General features: G+C 48.1%; 1 protein-coding gene across 1 annotated transcript in view; it reads right to left on the reverse strand.

The window, feature by feature from the left end:
* The window catches only part of ADAMTS3 (ADAM metallopeptidase with thrombospondin type 1 motif 3), a 205,460-nt gene that overhangs the window by 54,311 nt on the left and 136,337 nt on the right, over positions 1–14,812 (reverse strand). The window contains exons 13-15 of the mRNA XM_060247412.1: positions 13,728–13,861; positions 11,157–11,280; positions 6,063–6,143 (exon numbers count right to left, since the gene is read on the reverse strand). Of these exons, the coding sequence (XP_060103395.1) occupies positions 6,063–6,143; positions 11,157–11,280; positions 13,728–13,861 (339 nt within the window). The remainder of the gene's footprint in view (positions 1–6,062; positions 6,144–11,156; positions 11,281–13,727; positions 13,862–14,812) is intronic.

The following is a 14,812-nucleotide window of genomic DNA, read 5'->3' on the forward strand; positions in this document are numbered from 1 at the left end:
AACATAAGAGAAGCCATGTTGGATCAGGCCAATGACCCATCCAGTCCAACACTCTGTGTCACATAAGAACATAAGAGAAGCCATGTTGGATCAGGCCAATGGCCCATCCAGTCCAACGATCTGTGTCACATAAGAACATAAGAGAAGCCATGTTGGATCAGGCCAATGGCCCATCCAGTCCAACACTCTGTGTCACATAAGAACATAAGAGAAGCCATGTTGGATCAGGCCAGTGGCCCATCCAGTCCAACACTCTGTGTCACATAAGAACATAAGAGAAGCCATGTTGGATCAGGCCAATGGCCCATCCAGTCCAACACTCTGTGTCACATAAGAACATAAGAGAAGCCATGTTGGATCAGGCCAGTGGCCCATCCAGTCCAACACTCTGTGTCACATAAGAACATAAGAGAAGCCATGTTGGATCAGGCCAATGGCCCATCCAGTCCGACGCTCTGTGTCACATAAGAACATAAGAGAAGCCATGTTGGATCAGGCCAGTGGCCCATCCAGTCCAACACTCTGTGTCACATAAGAACATAAGAGAAGCCATGTTGGATCAGGCCAATGGCCCATCCAGTCCGACGCTCTGTGTCACAGAAGAACGTAAGAGAAGCCATGTTGGATCAGGCCAATAGCCCATCCAGTCCGACGCTCTGTGTCACATAAGAACGTAAGCGAAGCCATGTTGGATCAGGCCAATGGCCCATCCAGTCCGACGCTCTGTGTCACAGAAGAACGTAAGAGAAGCCATGCTGGATCAGGCCAATGGCCCATCCAGTCCGACGCTCTGTGTCACAGAAGAACGTAAGAGAAGCCATGCTGGATCAGGCCAATGGCCCATCCAGTCCGACGCTCTGTGTCACAGAAGAACGTAAGAGAAGCCATTTTGGGTCAGGCCAATGGCCCATCCAGTCCGACATTCTGTGTCACATAAGAACGTAAGCGAAGCCATGTTGGATCAGGCCAATGGCCCATCCAGTCCGACGCTCTGTGTCACAGAAGAACGTAAGAGAAGCCATGTTGGATCAGGCCAATGGCCCATCCAGTCCGACGCTCTGTGTCACAGAAGAACGTAAGAGAAGCCATGTTGGATCAGGCCAATGGCCCATCCAGTCCGACGCTCTGTGTCACAGAAGAAGGTAAGAGAAGCCATGTTGGATCAGGCCAATGGCCCATCCAGTCCGACGCTCTGTGTCACAGAAGAACGTAAGAGAAGCCATGTTGGATCAGGCCAATGGCCCATCCAGTCCGACGCTCTGTGTCACAGAAGAACGTAAGAGAAGCCATGTTGGATCAGGCCAATGGCCCATCCAGTCCGACGCTCTGTGTCACAGAAGAACGTAAGAGAAGCCATGTTGGATCAGGCCAATGGCCCATCCAGTCCCACGCTCTGTGTCACAGAAGAACGTAAGAGAAGCCATGTTGGATCAGGCCAATGGCCCATCCAGTCCGACGCTCTGTGTCACAGAAGAACGTAAGAGAAGCCATGTTGGATCAGGCCAATGGCCCATCCAGTCCGACGCTCCGTGTCACAGAAGAACGTAAGAGAAGCCATGTTGGATCAGGCCAATGGCCCATCCAGTCCGACGCTCTGTGTCACAGAAGAACGTAAGAGAAGCCATGTTGGATCAGGCCAATGGCCCATCCAGTCCGACGCTCTGTGTCACAAAAGAACGTAAGAGAAGCCATGTTGGATCAGGCCAATGGCCCATCCAGTCCGACATTCTGTGTCACATAAGAACGTAAGAGAAGCCATGTTGGATCAGGCCAATGGCCCATCCAGTCCAACGCTCTGTGTCACAGAAGAACGTAAGAGAAGCCATGTTGGATCAGGCCAATAGCCCATCCAGTCCAACGCTCTGTGTCACATAAGAACTTAAGAGAAGCCATGTTGGATCAGGCCAATGGCCCATGCAGTCCGACGCTCTGTGTCACAGAAGAACATAAGAGAAGCCATGTTGGATCAGGCCAATGGCCCATCCAGTCCAACGCTCTGTACACACAGTGGCCAAAAAACCCAGGTGCCATCAGTAGGTCCATCGGTGGGGCCAGGATACTATAAGTCCTCTATGTGTGTACATATGTGCTCATGTGCTCTTGGCAATTTCTTTTTTTAAAAAAAAGAATACTAGTGAGCACCTAGAGCGGATTGGTGGGATCACACCACCAATCCACCACTTTTGCGTGCTCCCACATTCATATGCCAGAAAGGCGGATGGCGTGCGGTGCTAAAATTTGCTACCACTTCAGAAGTGGTAGCTTTTTGAGCTGCAGCCGAAATGCCTAAGAACGGGGTGAGTATGGAAGTGGGATGAAAGGCAGATGTGAGTGTTTGGATTTGATCTTTTGATCCATCTGCGAGCCGTCCCTGTGTCAGCTTAGTGTGTCGGTCTGGATGGACCCAGCCATTTTAGTGGCAGAGGGAATGGCCGCTAGCCAGTTTGGCATAATAGTTAAATGTGTGAACTCTTATCTGGAAGAACTGGGTTTGATTCCCCACTCCTTCACTTGCAGCTGCTGGAATGGCCTTGGGTCAGCCATAGCTCTTGCAGAGGTTGTCCTTGAAAGGGCAGCTGCTGTGAGAGCCCTCTCAGCCCCACCCACTTCACAGGGTGTCTGTTGTGGGGGAAGAAGATATAGGAGATTGTAAGCCGCTCTGAGTCTCTGATTCAGAGAGAAGGGCGAGGTATAAATCCGCAGTCTTCTTCTCCTCCTCCTCCACTTGCAGCTGCTCTCAGTCCCACCCCACAGAGTGTCTGTTGTGGGAGAAGAATATATAGGAGATTGTAAGCTGCTCCGAGTCTCTTGATTCAGAGAGAAGGGCGGGGTATATATCTGCAGTCTTCTTCTTTGTCATTCCAATGGAGAAATGTCCTTTGTTTGCTTTTCTGACTCAGAGGGACTGAGAGGCCAGCTGACATCAAAAGCGCTGATGAGTATCTACTCGCCCTGGCATTCAGCTCAATAATACCAGAGCAGGAAGGCTTTTAAAATCACGGCCTACAAGGCTGTCTACTCAAACTGGCAGAGTCTCAAAGCAAAGGTCTTTCACATCATCTGCCACCAAGCCTTTTCAGCAGGAGATGCTGAACCCGGGACCTTCTGCTTGATAAGCGGATGTCCTACCACTGAGCCACAACCCCCCGCCAATCCTTTGACCGTCTCACGAGTCCTCTGGATTCCTCTGACAGCTTCGTTCTTCCTGCTCTGAGAAGCATCGGCTCTCGCGGCCCCCATTTCTGTACTGCTTTTTGACAAATTGCTCGCAGCTAAAAAAGCCTGCCGGCTCTTAAATCCCGCTCCATCAGCTATTGATCTGATAAAAGGGAGAGCCCTTTTTCCTCCTGGTTTCCTACTCAAAGATGTTGATGGGTTGTGAACTGGCAGAGACTGACCAAGAGAGAGACCTTGGGGTCGTGGTAGATAACTCACTGAAAATGTCAAGACAGTGTGCGACTGCAATAAAAAAAAACGCCAATTGCATGCTGGGAATCAATAGGAAGGGAATTGAAAACAAATCAGCCAGTATCATAACGGCCCTGTACAAATCGATGGTGCAGTCTCATTTGGAATAAATAAATAAAAGGAAGTACTTCTTCACCCAAAGAGTGATTAACATGTGGAATTCACTGCCACAGGAGGTGGTGGCAGCTACAAGCATAGCCAGCTTTAAGAGGGAATTGGATAAAATATGGACCAGAGGTCCATCAGTGGCTATTAGCCACAGTACAGTGTGTGTGAGTGTACATATATATATGGCCACTGTGGGGCAGAGAGTTGGACTGGATGGGCCATTGGCCTGATCCAACATGGCTTCTCTTATGTTCTTAAGATAATAACAACAGCTTTCTTGGTCAGAGACGAGGGCCACTCAACCGCCTCCCATCTTACGACCGCTCTTCTAACCCCGAACTGAATCTGCAATTGTGATTCATAGCAGCGATAGTCAGTAATAGGCTCATGGAGAGGAACCCAATGGCTACAAAAAGATTCCTTTGGTGGCTGCCTGCATCGAAGGAACATTACCGGCATTTCTCTACGTCTACTTGGATAGTCCCCTGCAGGGAGGGGAAAGCAGACTTCTTGCCTCTGTTATTATAAACTCAGAGCACTCCGATGCCTGTAAATTGTTATCTGTCATCAGGCTTTTAAAACTATAATAGAAACTTCCCCAAATTGATATTCTTAAATACACGGTAACAGGAATGAGACACGCAATCGTGGAGGGGGGGTGAGAAAATATGTTTTGATATTAAAAGTAGGGTATGAAATGGATTTTTTTTTTTGTTGTGCATGCCTGAAAGCGGCTTTTAACTCGGAAGCTGGGTTTAAAAAGGCCCGTTTGCGAAAAGCAAATTGGAATTACGTGATATTTCATAAAGTCAGGACGAGCGCTTGCCCGAGACTTTAAGTGGAGATACCTCTACCCTACTTTTAAATTTTCTAAAATATCAAAAAGTTACCAAATGAAGCACAAGATGAGCCCCGACAAGAGCAAACTACGTGAAACAGAAACGTTCAGAAGGGCATTTTGATAAAGGGATTACGACAGAATGATTGCAGAAGATTTTATTTCAAAGGAAAAGTGCTGTGGACTATACTGATATGTATTCTCAGTTGTTGTATGCTTTTATCTTGTTCTCACTGCATTATATTTCTACTTACGCAATACCAGTGTGGTTTAGTGATTAAGTGTGTTGACTCTTATCTGGGAGAACCGGGTTTGATTCCCCACTCCTCTACTTGTAGCTTCTGGAATTACCTTGATTCAGCCATAGCTCTCGCAGAGCTGTCCTTGAAAGGGCAGCTTCTGTGAGAGCTCTCTCAGCCCCACCTATCTCACAGGGTGTCTGTTGCGGGTGGGGGGGGGGGAGATAAAGGAGATTGTAAGCCGCTCTGAGATTCAGAGTGGAGGGTGGGGTATAAATCCAATTTCTTCTTCTTCTTCTTTCATTGTTCAATATGTCACATTGAATCCTTATGGCTCATTTCAGATTTCTGCTCTCCTAGTCCTGTTACAAGAGCCCTGTGGCGCAGAGTGGTAAAGCTGCAGTACTGCAGTCTGAGCTCTCTGCTCACGACCTGAGTTCGATCCCGGTGGAAGGTGGTTTCGGGCAGCCGGCTCAGGTTGACTCAGCCTTCCTTCCTTCTGAGGTCGGTAAAATGAGTACCCAGCTCGCTTGGGGGAAAGTGTAGATGACTGGGGAAGGCAATGGCAAAATACCCTGTAAAAAGATCGCCATGAAAATGTTTGAACGTCACCTCAGAGTCGAAAACGACTGTTGGTTGCATAGGGGACCATTTTTTTTAAGTCCTATTACACTGTTTGTGTGTCCAGGATACTTTGATTTCATCAGATCTTGGAAGCCAAGCAGTGTTGACCCTGGCTAGTATTTGGATGGGCCAACCTCCAAGGAATACCAGGGCCATGACGTAGGGGCAGGCAACAGAAAACCACTTCTGGAATGACTCTTACCCTAAAAACAAGTCTAGCTTGCCACGTAGTGGTGCATAATGCTAGAAGAGCTAGAACATCTGGCTGCCAGACAGTCTTAGGATCTCCTGGCTATACTACACACAGATCGTTATTACGGTTTTACATTGTTGGTTAGACAGCTCATCCGATCAATTGTACTGCCTTACATTATTAAAACCATCTTGAGATTCAGTGAGAAAAGCAGACGATAAACAAAATAGATAAATAAACAGCAGGACGGCTCAATGATAGTGTTGTTCAAGCATTCAGATTGTAGCAGTTTATTACAACAGCCCTGGAACGAAGGCTAGTATTGCCCTCCTGGTACTGCAGAAAGTGGCTTTGGCAGGGCTTTCTTTCTGTAATAGGAACCCCTTTTGCATATTAAGCTCCACCTCCCTGATGTAGCCAATCCTCCAAGAGCTTACAAGGGCTCTTCGTACAGGCCCTACTGTAAGCTCTTGGCGGATTGGCTACATCAGGGGTGTGTGGCCTAATATGCAAAGGAGTTCCTGCTACAAAAAAGAATCCCTGTATAAAGGCTGTTGCTGTACTGGCCAAGCGTAAGCAGAGAAGCACTTACCAAGAATGTGAGGGGAAGCCTCGTCTTCTTGGAGAGACACATGTCTAGCACCCGGCGGGATGTCAAACATCTTAAGGTACCCTTGAGCATGTGCAGTAAGGGAAAGCAGAAAGATGCAAGGAAACAGAAAAAAAAAATCACAGCTCCGGTTAGTGAGCGGCAGGAAGAGGCGAGTCCCATTTGCAGATGGGGAACATCCATAGGCCCATGAAGAGTTCTAAGAACAGGCGAAAGAGGGGTGCCACACTGGCACAGTCGGGAAGTCTTGCTTTTCCTTCCTCTGGGTGCGGAGGAGAGAAGCAAGCTAATCTTGTTGCAAAGATTTCAGGTTTTCACGGCTGGTAACATCATTAGGGTTTGTAGAATCTTTCGGGATCAAGTGCCGTGTTCTACTGGAGAAAGTTTTCCTTCCAGACGTTTCGTTCTCAGCTGCGGAGAACATCCTCAGTGGCGTTGCAGCCGGAGCAGGCGCTCAGACCTTCTTGGCTGCTGTGCATTGAGTGGGGCCCGGGCTGCTGGAGAGCTGCTATTTCTAGGCTGGAGGGGGTGTGATGAAAGGGCAATTAGTTTGTGGATGTGCCCATTGTTTGGTGGGGCTTCCTGGAAGGGTAGTGATAAGGAAACTGGCTGTTTCACCACACCCCCTCCAGCCTAGAAATAGCAGCTCTCCAGCAGCCCTGGCCCCACTCAATGCACAACAGCCAAGAAGGTCTGAGCGCCTGCTCCGGCTACAACGCCACTGAGGATGTTCTCCGCAGCTGAGAACGAAACGTCTGGAAGGAAAACTTTCTCCAGTAGAACACGGCACTTGATCCCGAAATATTCTACAAACCCTAATCTTGTTGCAAACCTACCAGCCACTTCTGTTGTTACGATGGCCATAACGCTTTTGGATTATTTAGGGAAACAATTTAGGCTTCCTGACTTTCGCGGGAGGACCAGAACGAAGGGAGACAGAGAACCTTTTCTCTTTTGATCGTTCGCCAGCTCAGTAGCGCTTAAAGGGTTGAACTAGGATTTGGGAAATCTGGATACAAATCCACACTTGTGCCATGGAAGCTCGCCGGGTGACCTTGGACCGGTTACATACTTTCAGCCTAACTTACCTGATAAGGTTGTTGTGAGGATAAAACAGAGGAGAGGAGAACGATGTAAACCTCTTTGGGTCCCCCCCCTCGGGTGAAAAGTGGGATAGACATAAATAAATAAATGCAAATCATGAAGTATCCAGTTGTTTTCCCACTGATTGAGACCGCGGGATTGTGCGCTTATCTATTTGCTTCATTTATGTCTTGCCCTTCTCCCCAAAGGGACCCGAGACGGTTTACAGAATTCTCCTCTCCTCCAGTTTATCGTCACAAAAAAACTCTGTGCGATAGGTTAGGCAGACAGCGCATGACTGGCCCAAAGTCTCTCAGTGAGCTTCCGTGGCGGAATTGGAATTTGAACCTGGGTCTCCCAGATCCCAGTCTGACACCTGAGTCACCATGCCACGCTGGGTCTCAGTGAAACTGCCGCAATTGCTACTGGATACAAAATTAAGCTCACTGAGGATCTCATCTTCATTCATTTTTTTTTAGTTAACGGATGATGGAGGTATAATTTGTTCTCAGATGATTGAGCAGTCGGATTAGAACTGATAAAAGGAAGCACTTCTTCACCCAAAGGGTGATTAACACATGGAATTCATTGCCGCAGGAGGTGGTGGTGGCTACAAGCATAGACAGCTTCACGAGAGGTTGGATAAGCATATGGAGCAGAGGTCCATCAGTGGCTATTAGTCACAGCTTATCGTTGGAACTCTCTGTCTGGGGCAGTTATACTGTGGGGCACAGTGGGAGGGCTTCTAGTGTCCTGGCCCCACTGGTGGACCTCCTGATGGCACTTGTGGGTTTTTTTGGCCACTGTGTGACACAGAGTGTTGGACTAGATGGGCCATTGGCCTGATCCAACATGGCTTCTCTTATGTTCTTATGATTCTGTCACTAGAATCACCAACAACCAATAATTTCTCACAGGAAGCATAAAAAGTTTGCCCTCATGGGGTTTTATTGCAAATGAGCGTGACTTCCCAGCAAGGAGACGGGCAGCAAAAAGAAAGAACCATCTACGGTGGCTATGGATGTCCAACATTCTGCAAAAGGGTGACACTTACCCAGGATATTTTTAGAGTCTTGGGTTTCAGAAACAGACACGTCGCGGGCTCCTTTGGGCAAAGTGAACGCTCCTCTTGTCTTCCCTTAAACAGAATGTCTTTTGTTAGCAACCGGGGCACCGAAGTCTTGAATTTTCATTGACTAGCTTCAGGTGGGTGTCATTGATCCATCAAACACAGAAATGATGTTTGTGGTTCCATTTTTAAGCACTGTCACCCACACAACAAGCCTGAAGCGATTCTGCACAGAGTCAATGAAAGTTAAGACTTAAAACAAGAGCCGTGAAAAATGAGTCGGATACTTGCAGATTTGGTTTTCCAGGACTTTGAGCTCCTGATGGCACCTCTTGCTTAACTGTTTCCCTGTTGGAAGAGGTTGGTTAAATGTGTTTGGGGGTTGATTCCTCAAATGCCAAATGAAATCTAGTGATAAAAGGTAAAGCATCCCTGTAGACGTAAAGATAAAATGGCCCACTGTTCCAAATACTGGCCTTAAGGATGACGATCAACCGGATTCCCCTCCCCTCCCCATTAGACTGATCTTGTGAATGGTTCGTATTTAATTTCATTTATTAGGCTTTTAGCCCACCCTCCCCGACAAGTAGGTTGAGGCTGGGTTACAGCAACGTAATCGTTTAGTAATTAAAAGTAAGTAAATGAAATAATAACTATTTAAAATCAATACCACATTTTACACTACTCATCATCCACATTATACATGCCCAAACCCAGGGGGGAATTCTAGCAGGAGCTCCTTTGCATATTAGGCCACAACTCTCTGATGTAGCCAATCCTTCGAGATTAGGGTTTGTAGAATCTTTCGGGCTCAAGTGCCGTGTTCTACCCATCAGCCCCAGCCATTGGCCATGCTGGCTGGGGCTGATGGGAGTTGTAGGCAAAAAACATCTGGAGAGCTACCCTTGGCCACCCCTGGTCTATATCATAACTCTTAAATTTACCTCAGTTCATGTGACCTCCTGTGAGGTCAACCTATCCTTGTAAGCTCTTGGAGGATTGGCTACATCAGGGAGGTGTGGCCTAATATGCAAAGGAGCTCCTGCTAGAATTCCATCCCTGCCCAAACCTCAGGGCAACATGGCCTAAAACATCTTCCAAAAGTGGACTGATCTGAGACCCTGTTGGATGAGACCAGTGGTCCATTTAGTCCAGCATCCTGCCTCATGCAGTGGCCAACCAGTTCCTCTGGAGGGCCAACAACAGGGCAGAGATGCCAAGACCTTCCCCAGTGTTGCCTCCTGGATTTGAGATTCAGAGGCTCCCCTCAGTCGTCATGGCGAGTAGCTACTGATCAACATCCATCATGAATCTATCTCATCCCCTTTTCAAGCTGTGGCCATCACGACATCCTCTGGCAGCAAATGCCACATTTTAATCATTGTGTCAAGTAGTATTTCCTTTAGTCTGTCTTGAACCTACTGTCTATCAGCTTAATTGGATGCCCTTGAGTTATAGTATTTTGGGAGAAATATGCAATATGAACTAAGTGATGCCTAAGTCACATAAATCTAACAGTAAAAAAAAGACGATTTTAGGTTGACCTCACAGGAGGTCACATGAACTGAGGTAAATTTAAGAGTTATGATATAGACCAGGGGTGGCCAAGGGTAGCTCTCCAGATGTTTTTTGTCTACAACTCCCATCAGCCCCAGCCAGCATGGCCAATGGCTGGGGCTGATGGGAGCTGTAGGCAAAAAACATCTGGAGAGCTACCCTTGGCCACCCCTGATATAGACAGTGGACCCATGTATTTATGAGACTATCCATTAGATCAGGAGGGTAGGCACACTGGTCTGTGGTAGAGCTGGGTTCGAGTCCAATGTGGTTTATGTGTCCCATATCTGGCAGTTTTCAGTTTATCAGACCGCACAGAGGGCCACAGTGAGTGTCATGGCTAGGTTCTACCTCAGGTCTTCAGTACTGCAGAATGTTCTGGGTGTACATCACACGCGAACAAGCATGAAGCTGCCTTATACTGAATCAGACCATCCATCTCGCAATGTCAATATCGTCCACTCAGACTGGCAGTGGCTCTCTGGGGTCTCAGGTGGGGGTCTTTCACAGAGCCGGATTAACAATTAGTTCAAGGTGGCACTGGCCTATGCCTTTAGGGGCGCTGGGACAGTTCATTTAGGGGCCCTGGGACAGTTTCCCCCCCCCCCCATTTCCCCCCTGCTTGCAGCCCTCCCAGCCTGCACGTGCAGCCAGCAACTGCTCTTGGCCCAACTTGCCTGGTACAGCCACTGCTGGCGTCATTGCCAAGTTTGCCTCTCTCTGCCCTTCCCCCGCAGTTTAATAAAAGCGACTTTTAAGAAGGTGCCTGCAAGCTGCAGTGGGGGCCATGGGCAGTGGGGCGGGCCTCAAACTTTGAGATAATTTGCAAGGTGGCTTCTAAGATTTCGACTTCCTAGGGGCCCCCACAGGGTCTAATCACATCTGGTCTTTCACATCATCTCCTGCCTGGATCTATAACTGGAGATGCCGGGAATTGAACCTGGGACCATCGGCATGCAAAGCAGAGGCTCTTCCACTGAGCCGCAGCCCCTCCTGTAATCCTCACGCTATCTACATCCTCACACTATATCTGCACAGACCATTCCTTGGCCCAGAAGCCAATGGGGAGTTCCTGAACATGAGGAACTCCACGCGCAGGCTGGAGTCTCCTTATCCGCAGCAGAGTGGCTGGCAGAGAGGCTATCATCACACACACTAAATAATGCACTTTCAATTCACCTTAACTGCACTTTCCAACTGGATGTTACTGTGTGAACTGGCAAAATCCAGTTGGAAAGTGCATCAAAAGTGCGTTATTTAGTGTGTCTGACCGCAGCCAGAGAGTTTAGCTTTTTTTAACTTGCCTTATTTACAGCTATAATGCTAAATGCAATACGGAAGAGTCAGGGAGGTGGAATTATCCCTACCAGGCTTCTTTGGGGTTCGCGTGAAGGTCCCTTTGACCGTCCGGCAGTGAGAATTATCCCCTCCGCACACTCCACACTTGTCTTCCGCTTTGTTGGACCCGATTTCCTTGTCGCAGCCCACTTTCTGCGGAGAGAAGTTCAAGCAAAGCACCGGAACTCAGAAGTGCGGTAGGTATCATTCGGAAAGCATTCAATCTAGCTCATATCTGTTGCTGTTATCGATCATTGTAAACGTCAGGCTTTCTGTATTCTGCAAACTGCACTCCACGGGAATCATATCCTTAAGCCCAGCGTTCAGCATTCTGAGAATCTCCATTTTTAAATATCTGACATTAACCAACTAGAAGAAGAAGAAGAAGAGATTGGATTTATATCCTGCCCTCCACTCCGAAGAGTCTCAGAGCGGCTCACTATCTCCTTTACCTTCCTCCCCCACAACAGACACCCCGTGAGGTAGATGAAGATATTGGATTTATATCCCGCCCTCCACTCCGAAGAGTCTCAGAGCGGCTCACAAACTCCTTTACCTTCTTCCCCCACAACAGACACCCTGTGAGGTAGATGAAGATATTGGATTTGTATCCCGCCCTCCACTCCGAAGAGTCTCAGAGCGGCTCACAATCTCCTTTACCTTCCTCCCCACAACTGACACTCTGTGAGGTAGATGAAGATATTGGATTTATATCCCGCCTCCACTCCGAAGAGTCTCAGAGTGGCTCACAATCTCTTTTACCTCCCTCCTCCACAACAGACACCCTGTGAGTGGGTGGGGCTGGAGAGGGCTCTCACAGCAGCTGCCCTTTCAAGGACAACCTCTGCCAGAGCTATGGCTGACCAAGGCCATTCCAGCAGGTGCAAGTGGAGGAGTGGGGAATCAAACCCGGTTCTCCCAGATAAGAGTCCACACACTTCACCACTACATCAAACTAGGACGTCCTCTCCGTTCTTCCAACTTCTATGCTATATGGTTTCCTATTCTAGAATATCTCATTTCACAAGAAGGTATTCCAGATATAGTTAATGACCTTTCCTTGTGGTAGTGTTTACATGTTTTGACGAACAAAGTGATTAGAGGTCAAAAATTCAGGGATTTTCAGTACTATTTTATTTTATTTTCATTTCTGAGTTCTAAATTTGATTGTATTTGTGGTTCAGTGGTCTCATTATTTGTAAATGTCTTTGGGTTATCTGCAATAAGTAATAAGTGATCTTATACTACATCAGTTCTTCATCTCATATCTGTGCTGTATATATTTTGTAAAATTGCGATAAAATGTACTTGCAAGAGAATCTCCACTTTTATTACCAAAAATTGAGATGCCCAGACGGCTGATGAAAATTTCAGAAAGCAAAAAAGGGCTAAGCGGTAGGAAAATGCCTTTCCCCAGAACTGAAAGAGGCCGAGTCCAAAACGATATGCAGATACAGGCTGAAGGTATATTCCTCAAACAGGTTGTGAAAATCTGTTTTCTCGAGTTATGCATGCAATACGTTTTCTTATTCCCCCCACCCCCTTGTTACACAGCTCTAATGCTGACGTGATCCTTTAAATTGAGGGCGGCCAAACTGTGGCTCGGGAGCCACATGAAGAAGAAGAATTGTAGATTTATAACCCGCCCTTCTCTCTGAATCAGAGACTCAGAGCGGCTTACAATCTCCTATATCTTCTCCCCCCACAACAGACACCCTGTGAGGTGGGTGGGGCTGAGAGGGCTCTCACAGCAGCTGCCCTTTCAAGGACAACCTCTGCCAGAGCTATGGCTGACCCAAGGCCATGCCAGCAGGTGCAAGTGGAGGAGTGGGGAATCAAACCCGGTTCTCCCAGATAAGAGTCCGCACACTTAACCACTACACCAAACTGGTTCTTTCACACATATTGCGTGGCACTCGAAGGCCCCCCCCCACCCCATCGGTCAACTTGGAGAAGGTGTTTCTCTCTCTAAATTGCTTTTCCAAGTCAAGTCAGCCAGCAGCTTGGATAATGCAGTTAAAGTTGCTTTCTGTCCACATCTCCCTCCTCCATCTGTTTTCCTTCCTTCCTTCCTTCCTTCCTTCCTTCCTTCCTTCCTTCCTTCCTTCCTTCCTTCCTTCCTTCCTTCCTTCCTTCCTTCCTTCCTTCCTTCCTTCCTTCCTTCCTTCCTTCCTTCCTGTTCTCAAACATCTGCCACTCATGTCTTGCGGCTCTCAAACATCCGACGTTTATTCTATGTGGCCCTTACATTAAGCAAGTCTGGCCATCCAGGCTTTAAATTATATTGTCAAGGGAAGGCCTTGGCCTCTAATGCCCTGTTGTTGGGCCTCCAGGGGAACAGGCTGGGCACTGTAGTATTTCTGCTCACAAGACTCCACATCTTAGAGGAAACATTGGTCCTCACATCTCTTTGGTCACAGATCACAGGTGCTTGCTGAGAAGGAAGACACTGGGGCTGGGTGGGTGCTCTGGGCCCTCCCAGACAGACCCAGACCAGTGGGGTGGCAGACAGTAGAAGGCCCTTCCTGGCCCCCTGCTGTGTGACACCCTTCAAAAGGATCTTTTTAAAGAGACACGGAATAGTCACAGTTGTCACTCACCACACATTCTCCGCGCACACAAATGCTGAAGGGGTCTTTATAGGAGCAGCGGGTTCCGTCATGGGTCAGTTGTTTCATATACGCAACATCTCCTGTCTCCTTGGATTGGCAGTACAGCTGGCATCTCTTGCTGGCTACAGAAGACAGGAACTCGTTCGTTACTGAGCAACATTGCTATCTCTTGCTTCCTCAAAAGCAGAGGTCCCCAAAAGACTTGCTCATAGGTACCCATACACCTGCCAACTCCTTCCCAGGTACCCGTCCAGTGGTTTTAGAAAATGGATAAGGTCAGGTGTGGCACTTGCTTCCAACTGGCCACTGGAGATCCAATTGGCTGGGGAGGATACAATAATATTGTTTCAGAGGCAGCTATCACTGAACTGTTAGTTTTATTCTCTCGCTCCTCTCTGTGTTTCTTTTTAATTACCCCCTTCTCCTCCTACACTGGGCATCCTCTCTCAGAGGGTATATGACTCCACTTCCTGGTTCAGCCATTTTGTGGCTGGCTCCACCTCCTACTACAGCCATTTTTTGGCTGGCTCCACCTCCTGCTGCAGCCATTTTGTAGCCGGCTCCATCTCCTGCTGCAGCCATTTTGTGGCCGGCTCCACCTCCTGCTGCAGCCATTTTGTGGCCGGCTCCACCTCCTGCTGCAGCCATTTTGTAGCCGGCTCCACCTCCTGCTGCAGCCACTTTGTGGCTGGCTCCACCTCCTGCTGCAGCCATTTTGTGGCCGGCTCCACCTCCTGCTGCAGCCATTTTGTGGCTGGTACCACCTCCTCTAGCAGCTGTTTTTCTGGTTGTATCCATCACTCTGTGTCAGAATTTCAAAGCTACCCAGAGGTTCAAAAAAGACTGGAGAGCCCTGCTCTATGGACCACAGATTAGAGGACATGGTTTCCTCCTCCTTATTTGACCCAAACAAAGGGAAGTGAGGATGAGGGACAATGATTGTTCCACAGTCCCTTAATGGATTGGGCCCAGCCAGATACTCCCCATCAATTTTGCTCAATTCCATTCATTCCACATTTTTTTTTCTCCATTCAGGTCCCCTGGTTTTCCTTTGGTGGTCACAGTGGCCCTCC

Source organism: Heteronotia binoei, chromosome 9 (genome assembly GCF_032191835.1).
Source record: "Heteronotia binoei isolate CCM8104 ecotype False Entrance Well chromosome 9, APGP_CSIRO_Hbin_v1, whole genome shotgun sequence".
In the NCBI taxonomy this organism is placed as follows: domain Eukaryota; kingdom Metazoa; phylum Chordata; class Lepidosauria; order Squamata; family Gekkonidae; genus Heteronotia; species Heteronotia binoei.